The sequence below is a fragment of the Thunnus maccoyii genome, chromosome 20, assembly GCF_910596095.1.
Source record: "Thunnus maccoyii chromosome 20, fThuMac1.1, whole genome shotgun sequence".
NCBI classification, from domain to species: domain Eukaryota; kingdom Metazoa; phylum Chordata; class Actinopteri; order Scombriformes; family Scombridae; genus Thunnus; species Thunnus maccoyii.
In genome coordinates this window covers 27,907,703-27,927,514 of record NC_056552.1, presented here as the reverse complement: position 1 = coordinate 27,927,514, position 19,812 = coordinate 27,907,703, and the positions used below count along the sequence as shown (strand labels likewise).

Genomic DNA, 19,812 nt, shown 5'->3' with positions numbered 1-19,812 from the left:
TGTAACAAATGTGGGATTATTGCTTATTATGTGCAGGTCATGAGGAGACATGAAACCATAAGAAGCATTGTGTGGAAACAATGTGGCTTTCTCCTTTAAATCCATTCAGCAGTAATGGGATATCTCCTGCCCCTGGCACTATGCCAGCAATCAATTGGCTCTAACACACTGCAGCCCATTTTGCAATGGCTACCACAGCTCTTTCTCCACACCTTGCTTTACATCTCCTCATCTTGCATTCAGGTTCAGTATCACACTCTTCCTCTCACCATCTGGGTTTCATTATGCATCACTTCCTGGTAGGCATTTTGCTGCAGTTACATCTTTTGGGCTGAACAGTTCTGAGTCCCATCATTAAGTCACTCTGAAACTCAGCTCTAGTCATTGGCTCACTTAGAATGGAACCAGTTTTCTTGGGGTGCAATGGCTATATCATTTACTCAATAAATCCAATCTGATATTTGTTGCTCAAACTGAAATTGCACTAAGACTAATTGAAACAATAAAGGTAGTAAAATTATGTGGAATTAAAACTAGCACAGAACGCCACTCCAAGGGAGCTGAGTTACAGACCAACAAGAAAAAGAATGAGGGGACTAAAAGTTTCATGTTCGAAGTGTTTCCCCACATTGACGACTTTTTCCACTACAGACATTTCAATGCAAATACATTCAAGTCAATACAGAGTAACAAAATGTTCTTTTTCAAAATAATACATTACATCAATAAATGACCATGTATACACTCTGTAAATGGGGAAGCAACTTGGGAATGATTCTTGCATTTCAGAGTCGCATTTGTCACCTGGAAGCATTTTGTTTTTAGTTTTCCATGAAGAGGGTGGAGATGGTTATTTAGTGATTTCATTTGTTGTTGTTGTTTTTTTGTTTGTTTGTTTTGCTGGGGAAGGAAAGGGGGCGTGTCTCCCTCTTTTCTAGTAGGGAGTGAAGCGACTGCACCCTCCTCTGTAAAGGCTAGCCTGCAACATCAAAGATGAAAAAGCTCAAATCAGTATTCAATGTAGAACCTTAGTTTATAATATTAATATTAAAATTAACTTCTCTCTTTTGTCCAAAGAAACGTTCCTCCCTTTTTCAACTTGTCTCTTGTTTTATTGAGAGGAATTTTATGCATAAGCTAGTTAGGGAAGATTGTCTTTCTTTTTGACCCTTGTTAGAATTAAGCAATGTATCATAGATTATATTTAAAAAAACATTTTAAAAATCTCCTATGTTGATCTGCTATTTCATGACATGTCCCTGAACATGACATTGAATCCCTAACAGCTCCAGCTAACCCTTGCTCTCACTAATTGCGATAGCCAAGATCTCTCAGTTTGGGCAAAAAGGAGGAAGCCAGCAAGGCACAACCATCACAGTTATTTTGGTGTCACAGTTTTGGAGACATCTCAAGCAAAAAAATCTGAAAAACATACATCTCTTTAAGCTTTAATATCTCTTATTTGGAACAATGATTCTCTGCAAGGCATATCTGCAACTCCAAAACTATTATTTGGCATTTAGAACGCCAAATATTTGTCACCCGGAAGCTCTCCAGTGAACCCACAATCAAATAATAAGAATACACTATTGATTTTAACACTAAAAAATTGGAACCATTACAGCTTGGCCTTTACTGTATATGCAGTAGATCAACCAGATGGGCAATAAGAATTACAATAATTTCAGAAATAAACAAGATGGTTTCCCAATTCTAGGTGTCTGCCTCCTGCTTAGTTGAATAGGGACTGAAGAAAAGCTGGATCTGTATCACTCTCCAGGTTCCAGGTACTGAGGCTGTGATCAGATTATTTGCCAGGCAAGAGCATCAATATTGGAAAATTCCGCAAACCTCCAATTACTTGCAATGACAATATATATATATTTTTTTACTGTCAATATCAACCTTTTAACAATTCTTATTTTAAACTATGGTCAAAATGAGAAATTATTGTTATGAGCATTCAACTAAAAGACTTAGCACTGACAGACATTAGCATTGTAAGAAAATATACAGCCCCTGTGTTGACACAGTAGTGGCAGCAATGTTGAGGACTCCATTAAAAAAAACACATAGGGTCATCTGAAAAAAGTTGAACCTGGCTCTACTTTTATGCTTGGTAACCCAGACCTCCACATATATGAGTTTGAGCTAGACTGGCGGGACCCGATAGAATTACTAATCAATTTGATCCCATCTTTTCTCTTTGTGTAGAAAATAGAACTTAGGACAAGAATCACACAAGGCACAATGAAGAGATTCATTAACATTTAAAGTTTTTCTCATTTAGAAAAGTTGTGGGTAAAATTAGCCACTTATTCACCCATAATTCTACCTTTATCAATCTCATCATTATTACCTCGATCTGAAAAGTTTTGTTTTGCTTGAGGTTACAGTTCAGTATGTGATGCATGATAAAGTTTAACTGAGAATCAGTAATACAAATTTGTAGAGATGGGTTTGGATTACATGTGTGAGGATGGGGAAAAAGGGAGGAGTAATTTGAATAAAAAAGAGAAGAAAGTGTAAAGTAATAGAGAGGAAAACACAGGCCACTGTTTTAATTAAGTAAATGAAGAGGAAATAATGGTTGTAATTAATGAAGGCTTTTAGCTAGCAGCTGCACTAGGGGAGGAAGAGGGGTGTTTGGGGGACAAATAGGGGAGGTGGTGGGGCTTTCGATTTCCATCACCACAAGCATGTCAGCACTCAGCATCAATCCTCATCTTCCTGGAGTTCAAGATGCTGCATTTAGCAACAGCTTCGGTTTGGAACTTTAAATCTTCCTCTCCTTGTTCTTTCCTACTTTTGTGGTCTATCTTTTTCTCTTTCAACTTTAATATGCCATGGCACATCGAAGCATGTACTAGATGGTCCTTAATCTTTGGACAAAATCTCTACCCACACCCATGAAAGAAAACAAATTGTACTTTCTGTTTTCCCCATCATCTGGGGTGCTCTGTTTCTTTCTTTAGAAAGAATATTTTCATCTTTGATGTTAGCTGCAAAGCTAGCTAAAAACAAACATTAACCATTTGACTGTCTCCTCTTGAAAAATGTGAAGAGACTGTTTCCTGTGGGGAAGAATTCTCAGTCTCAGTTGCATTTCAAGCAAAAAGCTTCAGGTCAATGAAACTGAATGGAGAGTTTGAGAATAACGCAAAGTCCCTTTTTCATTTACTGAAGAGGCAAAGATTCATATCAAACATGAAAATGGGTCTCTCAGAGGGAAAGATGATTCATAGGAACAAGAAGTTGAAGAGTAAAATAGGCTCTTTTGTTAAAGATCTTCCTTGACTATTAATAAAACAATTAACAAATGATTGATTTGAGTTATTCATTTATGTTAAATAGTTCAGTTAGTTAAGTAGTTTGTATGAATAGTTCAGTAGACCTTTTCTTGTGTCTCCAGTAAAGTTAAACACCCATGTGTCCAGATGCTGTGTCATATGTTATCAAAGACAATAGTATGAGGATGCTGCACCAGACATAGTTCATATTGATACCTCATACAGTGGCACAATATTCAGACAGTCAGCAGCTAAGAAACAGGGAATAGACTCACCATAGTGCCCACACTGTATGTGGCTGCAGGACCAATTGTATGGTGATATGGGTCTGCTGTTGCATAGACTCTGCCATAACTATAGAAGAGAAGACAGACAATGTTTACTATGATGATATAGCAGAAAACATTAAAACCTACAGTAGCTTCACCAAGATGTTCAACAGACATACAGTACTGTGCAAAAGTTTTAGGCACTTTAGATAAGTTTAAATTCTTATCCATCATGAAATGCCATCAGAGAGGTGTCTGATCACTTCCGAATTTATTCTGCAGCATGACATCGACCCCAAATATACAGCCAGAGTCATAAAGAACTATTTGCAGCGACAAGAAGAGCAAGGAGTCTTGCAACAGATGATATGCCCCCCCCCACAGAGGCATGATCTCAATATCATCGAGTCTGTCTGGGATTACATGGAGATAGAAGCAACTGAGTCACCTAAATCCACAGAAGAACAGAAACTTGTTCTTCAAGATGGTTGAACAACAGACCTGCCAAGAACCTTGAAATATTGTGCACAAGCGTACTGAGGAGAACTGGTGCCATTTTTAAAGGCAAAGTGTGATCACACCAAATACTGATTTGATTTAGTTATTTTCTCTTTGCTGAACTTTGTTTGAAGCTGAAGTGATTAAAACTATACATAGCATTATTTTTGAAAGCATCCTTACTTTAATTTTGGTGCCTAAAACTTTTGCACAGTACTGTATGTATATAGCTTGTAGCTAAACACATGTCTATGGATATATTTCAAAGATCAGGGCATGCATTTATCAAGTCTGACAGTATCGCTTCAGGGCCCAATAGAAGCACAATTGCAGCACAATTGGATAAGGATTTAAATAATTCCCACCTCAAATTAGGACATGAGTTAGAAACTCTGTGAATGTGCCTTGACTACATACAAATTAAGCAATGATTTGATACACTACTCATCTCTTGTATTGTTTGGCTACAACATAAAGGCAAAGCTGGGTCAACTCTCTAAGGGATCCAGGGGAAAATTTGAGCTGATGACTGCTATTGACCCCCTACTTCTCCCCCTATCTTTGAATTGTGTGTGTATCTTGATAACTGTAAGTACCCTTCAGGTACACACAGCAGCACACAGCAGACTACACATGGCAGGATTTTAATATTTTGCCCGAGGCCCTAGAAAATCAAGTATTCCTATAATGTAATACTACCTGTCCCAGGTTTGTGTGTGTCAGTTAGTTTAATTAAACATATATTTATAAAGGGATATGCTCTATGGGACATAATTTAACAACTACTGAAATAATAATGGTTATAAATACAGACTTCGACACTAGGAGCCACTACAAGATGACCATGATGAAGGCCACAAGCCAAGACATGGTCTCACAATAAACTTGTTCTTTAAACTACAAGTGTTCCTGGAGTTTTGACCTCTTCATCCTCTACAAGATGGCCTCAAGCTTTGAAAAATAAATAGAGCTGCATTAAGGCCCTTATCATTTCAGCTTATATTTTGCTTTGGTGGTACATATTACCATATTTGTGCTTAATAAAATTATCAATAAATGATTGCCACACAGTGAACCTGGGGCATATGTCCACTTTGCCCAGTTGGTAATCCAGCCTGCTTTCAAGGATCATGTATCCATAACCAATTATATGTTCTAATACAGTTCCAATTTTGGGTGGAATGATTACATCCCAAACAAGTGGTTTTAATGCTATGAACAAGCTCATGATTATTTTAAATTTTGATTTTATTTTCCCGCAAATATACTGTATGTTATTTACCACCTGCTGGAGGCTCCTGGTAGGTCAGGGCGGCTCTGCATCTGAAGGAGGTTTTTGTTTATGAGGTAGTAGATCAGTATATTCACACTCAGTGACCTTTTGACTTGTTCCCTAAACATAAAATTATATGGATTCTTTGAACCAATACAAATCAAAGGGGAATTTAATCAGTTGGGAAATACTGTTAATTATTTTCCAACTTCCCAACTCAAACCAGACATGAACCTTGTGGATGTTAGCTTTGATTGAATAGGTTGATAATGGATAGAGAGTGCCAACTACAATGAGTATACACAAGACATATAAGGCATTGGGCCATCAATTCTAACTGTGGTCAGAAGGAGAGATCTAGAATCATTTTCCCCTCTCACTCATACTAAAAATTGGCCTATAGGATGACAATGCAATCGGTGTCCCCCTATAAATGTATGTTGTAAAGGTGAGAGTATGTGGTTGCAATGATTTGTTTTACCTGTTTCAATTTATGAGAAAAAGAAGATGAGTATTTAAAGGATTGCAATAAAAGTAATGTCAGCCAGTGAGGGAAAATAGAGAGAAAGATAAGAAAAGAAAAAGGCAGAGTGGTAAGAGTAGATGACTGTAGGGAGAGAAAAATAAGAACATCAAAGAGGACCTATTCTGCTCATTTCCAGCTCTAAATTTTTATGTTTGGACTCCACTAGAATAGTTTTGCATGATTCACTGTTCAAAAACTCCTTATTTATCTACCCTTTATGCAGCTCCTCAGTATACATTGTGTCTCTTTACAGTCCATTTGAGCTCCTGTCTCTTTAAGGCCCCCTCCCAATGAGCCCACTCTGTTCTGATTGGTCAACTTTACGTATCTGAGTTGTGTAAAGTTACTGCTGATGCATATCCAACATTTCCTGCTTTACTGCTTCAATTTAAAATCTTTTCAATGACTAAATAACAGGAGACTTTTATTGTCTATGTGTTCTTCACTGAATTAGCAGAGCTTTGTCAGCACTGCTAAAAACTGGTCAAAACAACAACATATTTGGAGCTGTTTGTTGCGTGGATCAGTTAGAAATAATGAAGGGAGGAATCGTACAAGCAGAAACAGCCACAGTGATGATGATGTCTGATAAAGAGCTGCAGACAACCAGCACACCTCCAACAGGTAAAATATTTATTTACTTAATTTATTTATTTACTTTGCTGTGCTGTGTAATGGAATCATGGCTCTGTGTGACTACCCCCAAAACAATGGAAAAATGCCATAATGTTAGCGGAGTGGAGTAGTGAACTTGCATGCTATGCGTGGAGTAGATGACCATATGTAGAAATATGTCATGAGCCGATGTCAGCTCAGACTGAAATTAGAAAAAGCTGTTGGAAAACAAGTGTTCAGAGCAGTCTAAAGCCGGTGCTTTTTGCGCACAGGGATTACTTCTGCATATGTTTACCTCATTATTTGACACATCGGCCACTTTTAACATGGACATCCAACATTGTGACATATATGTGATATATATATATATATATATATGTATGTCTGAAAATAAGGAAAATATTTAGAAGAAAGGAGGTTGAAAAAGAGGACACAGAGTTGGACAGCAGAAGAAACAAGGACAGAGTTTTGGAGAGAGCTAGTACTATTCTCTGATAGTGTCCCATTCTATAATCTCTTCTTCACCTCCATCTCTCTCCTCTAGGTTCCCCCTAGTTGCCGTCTCCCTCTGTATTTTTCTCTGTCTGTCTCCTGAGACTTATTTACAGTCTTTTCACCAGCACTGGCTTGGAACTAATCCCTTCCCACAACGCCCCTCTCTTTTCCCATTCTTCCCCTCCATCCCCCTTGCTCTGGAGCTACCAAACCGCTTCGTTTAGATTGCCCTTTAAGTGCCTTGTTTGTTGAATTTCTTCTAAAAGTTAAAAGAAGCTAACATAGGTCTGGACGACAAAGATAATAGGTTCCATGGGCACATTACTTTGTGTTAGACTGTGTTTAAGAGGGAGACCTAAAGAAAGGATGGTAGTGGGGGTGGATATGGAGAGTAAAAAAAAGTAATATGATGATAATTAATGATCATCATCACTACAGGAGTGAGTGCCCCAGTAGCAACAAGCCCTGACCCCCCATGTGGTCCCCCTTAAATGCAGTGTCTATTATAGAAACTTATTGTATTGTCACATCTTCATGTTTTGGTGAGCTGAAGAAAATTTTCCACCCTGGTGGACAATAAGGAGATATTTTATTCTGTGCTATTTCCCATTTTTCTTTAAGTTTCCTCAGATGTGTGAAACAGCACCCCTCTGGGTAGCACAAATGGAATTCACTAGAGCTACAAGACAGGTTGTGTTTGGAAAATTAAACGTGCATTAAATATAGGGTCCATACGTGAAGTATAATTAATTTGCATTGTATAATGAGAAACCCCATATTTCGAGGTATTTCCTGATTTCATTGTCTTAAGAAGTGCAGTATAATTCGCCTTGTCCGCTTGTTCCATTATCCAACTTGTACAAGAAAATTGCAACAGGAAGTCGAGGGCTGGAAACAGAGACAGCTCACCTTCAAAGTAAAAGTTGTACGTTTTAGGTATGTTAGCTACAGTTCAATTTAAGGAGAGCTACACTAAATAAGTAAACAAATAGCCTAAATAATGAACATTATTCATAACTTCTTTTACACACTTTGGAGATAAAACTATGTAAAAAAAGAAGCGGAGGCCGTGTAACCAGCCTGGGGATTTTCAAACAAAACGCAGCATGTGTTACAGAGATGCACTGAGCCACTGCACATTAACATTACGTACAGGTGAGTCCAACTTTATGTTTGTGGTCTTGTTGTGTGCATGACTTTATTGTATTAACTTCTCCAGCCATACACAATTGTTTACCTGCCCACCACTGTAGCTAACTTTTAGCTTCAGAGTCCATTGGTATGCCGATGCATAAACTCACCCTATGACTGCACCAGATAACCTGGAAACAGCCAGGGGGAAACTAGCAGCGGGTAAGTAGAGAGCAGAGTAGAGTCCTTCATTCAGACAGTGACACATTTAGGTTGTTTTGACTCCAGTATATTTGATTTGAAATGAAACAATGACTGAAATGAAAGTGCCGACTTGGTTTTAAGTAGTTTTTTTGTGTTTACATCCATATTGGGTGTACGGTGAAGCAACTGCAGCCCCCTTTTTTTAGGTAGTCTGCCAACTGTAGGACAATACTAAATATACAGCAAATGCAGCTGGGGAGTTTTCATGACACAGCAGTGGGATGTTCTCCACTGGCACTGTCATTCACTTGACCTCAGTCCAGCTGAGGAGGTGTGTCATTTGCCGAAAATCAGACCAAAGGCTAAAGTCCAGTTTATAGTTCAGGTCCGACATAGAATCACCAGGGGAAATATAAGTGTCCTCTGGGATCACAGACTTCAGACACACTGTGACTAAAACAGTTTGACACCAAATGTTAGATATCATGATAAAGTTTGTTTTAATTGGCCAAATGATCTTTGGTCTGCTAGAATTGGAGGACTTTAGTTACGAGTAAAAACTAAAACTACAATTCCTACACTGTTCATCTGTGTATGTAAACACCATCAAGGTAAAGTGGAAAGATTAACCTCACAGTCATGATTTCATTTCAAATCCAATGTGCAGATAAATTACAACAGGACTAACAAATATGTGTAACGGTGAAAATAGTCTTTGTTGAACAGTTGTATTCAGTCATATTACAGTTACCTTATTAAATCTTTGCTGGTGCACAACTTAGCATTACATGTGTGGCTCTACTGGAGTAGACAGACAATATGTTGGGACTTTTTCAGGGAATTTTGCCTTCATGTTTTTCAGGTCTACTCACTTGTATCACCACACTGGCTTCCTTCACTTTGTTCACCTGTCACAGGCTGGCAAGATGTACCAGCACTCATGGACATGGAGGTATGTGTAGTAAAAGTTTAAGTAAACAGAGTCACACTTAATTTACTTAAGACACTTAAGACATCTGTTTAACTTAACAAAACATTTTCTTTTATTATAGAGTTTCCAGAGGACCAGAGTAGAGAGCTGGTGAGACACCAGGGAGGACAGCTGTGGATGGAGTGTTGCTCACCTTGAATGTTTTTTCTGGGGTTTCATGTCTGCTGTCTGAGTCCCTAACTGTACCTACCAAGATTGGCTTTCACAGTGAAACACATTATTAGGAACACCTGTGCAATCTAATGCAATCCTATACAACAGCTCTGCCATAATATTGGTACAAAGCCTATACATATTTTGTCCACCTTGAGGGGGTAGACAAAATATTAGGTCAATATTTCAATATAATGCACTCCAGCACACCACCATCACCCACTACAACCTCATGTAAATAAGTAGAATTATCACCATTCTGACAATGTCAACAAAAACTGAAAATGAATTTAATTGAAATCAAACATTGTCTTTTAATGTAGTGGATGATTATAAGAGATGGCTAATCTTTGTACAGTTGATGTACAGCTGTATTAATGCTTCATCACCTTGTTTTTTGTCATATGACCTCTGTCTTTTTCAAAATAAATAAATTAAAAAATATATATATATTTTTGTTGTTGAAATTTTCATCCACTTCTTCCTGCTAATGGGCTATGCACTTCAGTGGCTTATAACAGTCATTACTTTAATATTTTCTTACTTCACCATTCTATAGATAGTGACAAAGAGAATGTGCTGATATTGGTTTATGAAATTTGAGGAACTTTAAACAGTGAATATAATTTGCAACCTTTGATTGGATGCAAGACTTAATGTTTCCAAAACTCTGCTTTATTTTGCATTATCCTGAATGCAACGTCACTAAGTGTGCATACTGTATACTTAAAGGATTAGTCATTTAGGTGAATGATGTGTTTATTGATAATGTCAGGTATGTTGTGAAGTGACCTACTAATACTGGCAATCTTACCCTGATTCTTCAAGATTTATTACAATAAGTTGTTCTGGTAGAAGGCTAAGGCTGGCAGAATTTAACTTACTGTAAGGGAAATGCGGCGAAAGAGCCCAAATTCAGACTTGCTTAACCCTATCTGGGCTTCACCAGACCCATATATATTGTCAAGAGAATTACTGCAATTTCAAAGCCTTCCTAATGGAGCATGAATCGCATTTTTGGAAACAAATTTAACAGGCAGATCACACATTATTAAATGTATCATGGATCATACAGCAGGCCTCAAATGTTGCAAACATCCTTCATTTTCTAATGAATTCTTTCCCATCTCCACTGCCCTACAGAGGATCAACAAGAAGCCTGATCACTGTAATCTCAAAAATGTTATTTGTTAAATACTGTTCAACATTTTAAATCATTAATTTATCATCATACATGGGACTTGATCAGGTCTCCAAGGTGTTGATCCTGCTGCTGGCAGCAACTAGGACCTGTCCAGAGTTCTTTCCTTCTTTAGTTTAACCCTTTGGAGTCGCCGATCACACCGGCGTGATCAAATGACGTGTCTGTTTCAGGACGTCGTAGCATAAAAACAAAGTCACATTAAGTGTTGCTGTCAACTTCTGTCAAAAGTGCTGGCTTGAAACTCTATGCCAGTTTTTGTTTGGTGTTGATAAACCAAGTAAAAACGGAGATACGTTGATATAAAAATCATGTTTACTCATGTGTAAAAGCGTGCGAGATGAGACGGGGCAGACGTCGCATTTATTCTATATCTTCGTCATTTTTTGTCATATGACGAAATGGAAAAAAATGCTCGAATGTGCTGATCGTGCTCCACAGATTCAACATTTCAGGAATAGAGGACTGCCAACTGTGAAGAGCACCTACGGAGGAGAAATGCGGGCGTGAGAGGGAAGCGGGCGAGAGAAGCGGGAGAGAGAGAGAGAGGCGGGAGAGAGAGAGACATATTATATTTGCACTATTTGGGAACCTCATTACACTCTGAGAATGCAAGGCCTGTAATATCGTTCTGTGTCTAATAGTTTACATCAACTATTTTGAAGAGTGGCATAACTAAAAAGTAAAAAACGCCTATTGTTACATCTGCTTTTTGTTGTAAATAGATGTATATAGATTGATTTTATCTTGGTTTTCCCATTATATGTTCACATTTGCAACCTGTGTTTACATTTGCAACCTTTAAAATGCTTTGTTGAACATGTTTGTGTTTCTTATGTTGAAAAAACTACAATTTTCCTGATCGGATTTTATGTATTTTGTGTGTTTTTTGGTCCAATATGATGATATAGTATGTCAAAGTGAAAAAATAATTGTCTGGTCAGATAGGTGATGTTGTGCTGAAAAAAAAGATACCAAACATTGGCATGTTAAACATTTTTTAAAGTGATATATAAAGGCAAATTCAAAAGTATGCAAAAACGGCCAAAATAGCCCAAGACTCCTAAGGGTTAATCATTGTTTTCACCTCATTTATTTCCCCATGTGTTCCTCATGTGTTGATGTAGCAGGAAAGTTGAGCCGTGTCTGATCCATTGTTGATATCCATTTGCTGGGTCTTGACAGACACCCTCAACCTGACGGGTCTGTTTAAATGCCTACATGTATTGCCATGATTTGGACAAATAATTAGACAATTTCATTCGTCATTACTGTCATTATGATGTATTTTTTAAAATATGTTAATGTAGCCTATAAAAATAATCTTTCACATTGTAATCCTTTTATTTGTAATTTTTTTTGCATGTTTGTGTACTGCTGTGTGTCTGTGTGTGTGTAACAAGCAGAGTGTACATGAGTGTGCACTCACCTATGTAGGCGCATATTACTTTCTTGCTAATGTGCCCTTAAAATAACAGTGAAAAACTGCGCCATTGACTTCAGACCAGTTGACCAACAAAAATGTTGGTTGCAGTTGACCAACAAAAATGTTGGTCAACTGCACAATCGCTTTCCGCTGCCTCAAGATAGCAATGTGCCAACAATGCACCTGACCACACCTCATTTTAAGACCAACATACTCATGAGCGCTCAGACGCTGGATGGGAAAAAGACACCTGCGTCAGTCTTGAACAAGCAAAGACACTTGCTTGGTGCTGTTTTGCGCCGGGTGTAAGATAGTGCCCAGTGTCTCTTGGTTCCCTGTCCACCCACTCTGTATAAGACATCTCTTATCCCACAATAAATAAAACTCCTCCACCACACCCACCCCACCACCCTCTGCCTCATCTCCTCTCAAACCCACTTCACTGACCGGACTTTGCCCTAAATCAGGAGAGCTTAAAAAATAGAATGAGAGAGACTCAGTATAAAAGATGAAAAAGGGTGAGAGTGGAGAGGGATACATTACACATCAGCTATGGAGGGAGAACGAATAATGTGAGAGCAAGAAAGAGGGAATGTATGAGAGGAGAAAAAGAAAGGGAATTAAATAAGTCTTGTGGAGAGATGTCCCTCTCACCCGCTCCGCTCTCCTCCACTGCTCTGTTCATAATTCTCCCGAGCTTGCCACTTGCTCCTTGCCTCTGATAAATCTTACATTATCAGAGGCCTACAGGCTCCGGCTGTGGCCGTTTCTTATCGGATCTGACATGCACAATCTCCAAGCACCTTCATACACACTTAGACAGCTATCTTTAGGCTTAACTCAGGTTTTCTGGTAATCCCAAAGCCATCTCACTGTTTACCAGGATAGATCACTGTGATAACCTTAGTTGAACTGCTAGAGTAGATTCAGAGGATCAGATCAAAACACTGTTAACAGCTTGATGACTGACCAAACAGATTACTGAAAAATTGAGTCATCATTCTTACAGGATCCTACCAGGGTCAAGAGTGCTGAGTTTACAATAAAGTGCCACAGTGACACATAATAAAGACCAATAGAGACATCATTATAGGTGAGTGTTTGATGAATATAATATAATTATAACAGACAGAAGAAGGTTTTTTTTACACAATCCATTCCATTCTGGGTTTATAACAGGACTTCTTACAGAGTGCACTAACAGACTAATAAATGGTAATTATTGCTACATATTAATTGAGCACACTGTTAATTAGCTCAGTAAATTCCAAAATCAACATTTCAGTAAGACAGGCTTTTCTTTATCAGGCCTGTTGACTGTCAGTACTTTCCCTGTCAGCACCAAAATGTCACTATGGAAAATTATAGATTTACTGAATTTTATTCTCATTCTAGAGTAATGAACATGATGAAAATGCCAGCCATATTTAAATACTTATCACACCATATGTAATACTTATCACACTTATTTATATCTTACTTTCTTTATTTGGACACCGTTGTAATTAAGAACTCTACCTCTCTCACATGAACATGGTCATGGCCAAACTGGAAAACCCAGAGTAAACTGAGCCAGTTGATAACTGGCCTAATGATACTGGTTATCCAGAATCACCCATAATAGGCTCAGTGAAGACTGGTAGCTCAAATAGAGCCAGACTAAGTTCAACTGATGTTGCAGATCCCTGCTGTACCTCTGTTTCTTGTTTTCATTTTTAATTCTTTAAGCCTCAGAGACCCATGGAGGCGTCTGTACCCTCTGCTGACATTACTGTCAGCATGCTAGCTTGTAAGGAAGGGGGCTAAATAACACTTCAAACTTAGGCTAAATTTTAGCAAGGGAAAAGCTGGCATGGCCATTTTCAATGGTACCCACCTTTACAGACATGCCCATTTTATGCTAATCCCATGCAGTTTTGGGCTAAAACCATGCAGTATAAATGTGTTATTTTAACCTATTCTAAAAATGGTGTATTTGAATGTTTCTAAATAGTCTTAACTGCCTTACCCAACTGCCTAAATTGGGCATGACTGGAAAGCTGAGACTCTTGTGGATTCAATGAGCCCAATTGTATTCATGTGTGATGATGTTAGTAGTGAGACCATTTTTTTTAAAACTTGACCTCACTGTGTAAAATGACCTATTGTGACCTCTAGGATAATCACAGCCTTGTGAAATGGTATAACCACAAACTAGAGACCTAGGGCATTTAGAGGATGTTTGGCTTTCCTAGGTATATTGACAATAATGGGGGGTTTCTGAACAATTTCCAGAACAGAAGTGCTTGCCACCCAATTGCAGAAAAATGCAATTCTTACAGAAATCTCCAAATGTCAGAAGTTTTTAATACCAAATCACAGCACAATTTTTTCTGTGGTGCTCCTCAAGGTCTTGGTGTCTTAATGTGGCATTATGGAGCAATTTTTCACCATTTTTATTAATTATCGAGTGGTCAAAAATGTTTAAATTTTGCACCAAATCTGTGTAACGAATGGTATCACCCCAATAATTGCTGCAACAACTTATGAGACATAACTGAGCATGGGGATGGCCATCATATACTTATATATATACTACATCATATACTATCATATACTTTCAAAATTTGAATAGGCGCCTAACCAAAACACAATGTTTATTATAGATTTATGACTAGAAAAACACGACACGTAGTGCTGAGCTGCATCCAAAATTAATCTTCAGGTTCCAAGCTTTCAGATACTGTATACTACTTCTACTACATATACATATACTGTTGATTGGCAATCTCCCACTAAAGATCCCCCCGCAAAAAAGGAGAAAAAAATTAGTGTATGGTGAGTCTCTAAAGTTAAATACATTTATGAAATGGAGTTTGACATATGTAGATCATTCAGCAGATTACAATTAAAGATTTATATTATTTTATGTTGCTAGTTTCCAAATGGTTGTATTATACTACCAAGGTTGTAGTAGTAGTAGACTAAAACATGTTTATATGCAGCAAACATTTGAGTAGTGTTTTCATCTGGTACAAAAGAGGCCATATATCATATTATATAAAAACAGGAGAATATTCACCCAACACTATCAAAAAAGGCAGAAAACTGTGCACAGCTCATGATGGGTTGAAAATGCTCAGCTTTAAACTTTTTGTCACAGGGATCTTAGAGCTTCTTTTGACACAGTTGACCACACAGTACTTTACAGAGTGGAAAACTGGGTTGGACTCTCACACAGCCCTAAACTGGTTTAAGTCCTGTCTCCAAGACAGGAGTAATGTTGTCTCACTCTCTCTACATGCTTCCCTTAGGTCAAATTTGGCTTCGTCCCTTAATAAATATGCAGACAAATAGACTACCCATGTTACCAAGCAACCACAATCCTGTCCCTGTAAGTTAATTGAATTTATTAATCAGTTACTGTATAAAAGCACTGCTGTTGGAGTTGTTGCTACTATTTTTATAATTGTGAGAAAGTTCAGTTTGTCCTGTTCCCTGAATGATCTACATTACATTGCACATGTCTAGCAAGGGTTAGGGTTAAGGTATGCTTTTAAAGGGGGAAAGGGATACAAACAATTCTTGTTGAGAAAGGTTGAATGTAAAATAAAATCCTCATTATTTAAACCTCCACAGGTTACCTTTAAGTGATCCTCAGAGGGAAAAAGGAAACCAACATACCTGTCACTGTACGCAGCTGCAGCAGTAGCAGCTGGCTGGGCATATCTATATGCTGCATATCCTCCCTGGGGAGAGACAGAAGGATTAAATATTGCCTCAAATTAGGAACACAAGACTGTGACCAAAAGTAAGGTGGAAATACAACAACTGACTTTAGGTGCAGCGCTGGATCAAATGCTTAAGACACCATGCACCACATGATTCTGATTGACAATAGTGAATAACTTTGTGAAGAGTAAAAAAAAATGCATATAAAAAGATGTCAACTTACATATATTTCTGCCCCATAAAAGCCATCCTGGTAGACCACACTGTTGACAGAAGACATCAAACATACTTTTTTTGGTATTTAAGTAAAATGAAATGTTTTAGTTAATAATTTCTTAACTAAACAAGTACAATATGAATGTTCTATCCAGACATTTTGGTGGACTTTCACTTCATCTAAAATGTAATGTGTAGGAGTTGGTGTTTCGGATCTCTGATACACTCCGTGAATGTGGAAATAGATGGCAGTAGACAAGTATCCACCATTCACACGTCTGCTGCAACATCTGAGACATGAAGGTAAGTGTTCCAAAAGTGAGGTTATTGTACTTTTGCACTATACACATTAGATCTGCAAACTATTTTTTGTAACTAGGTGCTTTACTAGATCATAGAGCAGGACAATGAAGAATGTCTCTTTTCTGTAGTATGTTGGCTAGAATTAGTCAGAGGTGAAGTTGCAGTTATTCCTGGTACTTTCTGAGGTATATTAACTTCTGTAATAAAAAGGCCCATCCAAAATTGAAATCCTGGTGCTGTGTCTGCTACTACTTTTTGATAACACAAACTAAACATAGCACAAAAAGTAAGGACATTTGTGTTTGGTAGATTATTTCTTTGTTGTAACAATGCTTCTTAGCAATAAATCTTATACTGTTGGAAAGCCTGCTTATTTCCCTTTTAAATGGTGGCACATTTGTAAGGAACATGCATTTGTGGGATGAGCAGCAGAGTTGAGTATGTGGCTTGCGCCCATGAAAAATATGCCAAATCTTCTCTGCCAATGCCAAAAAGCTTATTTTGCTGTTGCTACTGACTCTTGTTTTGAGCTTCTGGTACCCCAAGGTGGGGGGTGGCCTCCTGGGGGTTTCTGCCAATGCAGAAAGATATTGAGATGAGATTCTGCAACCAGTGGCAATCCCATATCTCCACAGTCTGGGACCGAACTCTATCCTCCAGGATGACAATGCTCGCCCCCACAGAGCAGGGTTTATCAGAGACTACCTCCAGAATTTGGGAGTGGAGAGGATGGAATGGCCTGCCAGCAGTCCTGACCTCAACCCCATTGAACACTTGTGAGATCAGCTTGGGTGCGCTGTTCCTGCCAGAGTGAGCAACACAACCATGTTGGCTGACTTGCGACAAATGCTGGTTGAAGAATGGGATGCCATCCCACAGCAGTGTGTGACCAGGCTGGTGACCAGCATGAGGAGGAGGTGCCAGGCTGTTGTGGCTGTGTATGGTTCTTCAACACGCTACTGAGGCTCCTGTTTGTTAAATAAATAAGTCGTTAAATTGCCAATATGTCTTGTTTCTTCAAACTTCAATCATCCAATTCACCAAACACCAAACAATGTCAATGGTAGAATAAGCTGTTTGGCATTGGCAGAGAAGATTTGGCAAATTTTTCATGGCTGCAAGCTCAGCTCAGCTCTGCTGCTCATCCCACAATTGCATGTTCCTTACAAATGTGCCACAATTTAAGAGGGAAACAAACAGGCTTTCCAACGGTACAAGATTTATTGCCAAGAAAGCATTGTTACAACAAATAAAATAATCTACCAAACACAAATTTCCTTACTTTTTGTAATATGTTTATATACTAATTTACTGATTTTATTCAAAAAACCTCAGGTGACAGTGTTCAGATTTGGTTTATTACACAAATAAAAATACCCCCTTTAGATAGTTTAGAACATCATATTGAATTTCCTTATGTTAAGAAGTAATGAATGTTTATATGGTAACCATGCAATGGTATTTTAAAAACACCTAAGTGTTAAACTTTTGATCTATTAACCTCATAGACAATCATATTTTTATAGTTAAATTAGATAAGTAGTGGTATTGAATTAATGAAGTTTCTTAAGTAATAGGAATGTAGAAATGTAATATGTAATATTACATTACATATTGCATTATAATTATATAATTATATATTATAATAAGAATTTCACATTTTCTTTATTATCAAATAATAGTCCCATTGAATGTTTTATATTATGAAGTAAGAGTTATGTTGAATTTAGTGCTGCTTTAACTCTATTTTACTAAGAGAAGTGTAGATGGTTTGAGAAAGTTGAACTTGACCTTAAAAGTCCCTGAGAAGAAATTAAACATTCATCAGTAATTTGGTGCTCAAACGTTTAAAACGCACCCAAGATTCTGCTTGTTTTGACTAAAATTATAAATAGAAAAGCCTGACTGAGCTCAGTTGAGCTGGTCTCAAGAAAGTCATGAACACAATTCTTATTAAGACGTCTCTTTTCCTTTGTTTTTCGACCAAGTATAAGTGTATTTGAGTCTTTTATTGAAACAAGTACAGTCAGTTTTTGTTTTATTTGTAACATTTCAAGTCTCGAGTACAGTAATTAGGGCCTGAGCACCTAGCAGTGCAAAGGCCCAATTGCAATTGATGGAATTATTATTTTTAGGGCCAGGGCACCTAGCGGTGTGAAGGCCACGCTACATAGTGGACAGGAAGTGATATTTAACTCTTTCATGGAACTTCTGATAAGAGCTTGGTCCTGAACACATTTGCATGCCCGTAATAAAATCTCCCTGACTGCAGCAAACCCCGACGTGCACGAAGGTGTGAGGCTTGATCGTCGCTGCTTGCAGCTTTAATTTGGGCCCAAGCACTGAACGGCGCCAAGGCTCTCTTGTAATTGTAAGGATTATTATTATTCTTCCAAAACAAATGCATTTTTGAGAGCCTAAATGTGCCAGAAGTTGTTAAACTTTTCATACATCAGAAGTGGTGAAAAATGTGATAGATAGATGAACGAAATTTTGTAGGCACATGTATCATGTCCAGACGCACAAAAAAGCCTCTTGGAGCCATGCCCTAAGTCAAGCAGGAAGTCGGCCATTGTGAATATAATGTGCAATTTTGGCGCAGTTTTTGCCATTTCCAGACGTTGTATTTAAACGAACTTCTCCTAGAGCTTTAACCTGACCAACATCAAATTTGGTCAGTGTCATCTCAAGACCTTTGTGATGAAGAGTTATCAAAATCTTGAGATTCTGTTGAACGTCCTTGCCGTGGCAATTCGGCAAAGTTTGATTTTTCGCCGTGAAACAGGAAGTTGTTATAACTTTAATGTGCATTGTCCAATCTGCCCCAAATTTCTCATGCTTCATGAGGGTCCCATCCTGAATACATGTATGTGTCAATATTGAGACATACTCATAGCGCCACCTACTGTCGACAGGAAGTTACATGTTCTGTACTTTTATGAGCTGTACCAAGCAGGATGAACAGATCCATCTGAAATTTGATCAGAAAAGCCTTAAGTCTTTGATGATTCCATATCGTGAAAATGGTGAGTTTTCACTGGACGCCTTTGCTGTGGTGGCACGGTAAATTTCCATGTTTCACCATGAACAAACAAAGTGTTATAACTTGACTCTGCATGATCAGATCTTTTCCAAATTTCCCATGCTTGATAAGGGTCCCGGTCTGAAGGCAAGAACAGGCTCATATTGAGTCATAGTCATAGCGCCACCTACTGGCAAGAGGAAGTCTTAAGCGCCACTCTTTTGATAACTACTCGTAGCAGATTAGTCAGAAACACATAAAAATTGGTCAGCCAAGGTGTAAGACCTTGATGATGATAGCTCCTGAGACTTTTTAGTTTTCATCAAGAGCCGTTGCCATGACAAGACATTGTTTGCCACAAAGTACGAAGCTGTTTTTAAGGGGCTAAACATGCTTGAAAACTCACGAAACTTTGCACACACAACAGGTCTTAAAGTCTGGAGTATTGTATAGGTGGCGGGTATGGGCGTAGCAGAATGGCTGGACAG

The 19,812-nt window shown here is 38.1% G+C and overlaps 1 protein-coding gene and 1 long non-coding RNA gene across 3 annotated transcripts in view; one reads left to right on the top strand and one right to left on the bottom strand.

Annotated features, from left to right (window-relative positions):
- Positions 1–603: 603 nt before the first annotated feature.
- The window catches only part of rbfox3a (RNA binding fox-1 homolog 3a), a 143,709-nt gene continuing 124,500 nt past the window's right edge, over positions 604–19,812 (bottom strand). For both annotated transcript variants that reach the window (XM_042396425.1, XM_042396427.1), the window contains 4 exons: positions 16,007–16,046; positions 15,736–15,800; positions 3,566–3,644; positions 604–979 (listed from right to left, as the gene is read on the bottom strand). In XM_042396425.1, the coding sequence (XP_042252359.1) occupies positions 935–979; positions 3,566–3,644; positions 15,736–15,800; positions 16,007–16,046 (229 nt within the window). In that variant the 3' untranslated portion in view covers positions 604–934. The remainder of the gene's footprint in view (positions 980–3,565; positions 3,645–15,735; positions 15,801–16,006; positions 16,047–19,812) is intronic.
- LOC121886450 lies at positions 6,442–9,842 on the top strand. The gene is made up of 3 exons (XR_006092737.1): positions 6,442–6,480; positions 9,164–9,253; positions 9,354–9,842. It is a non-coding gene; the product is annotated as an uncharacterized LOC121886450 (long non-coding RNA).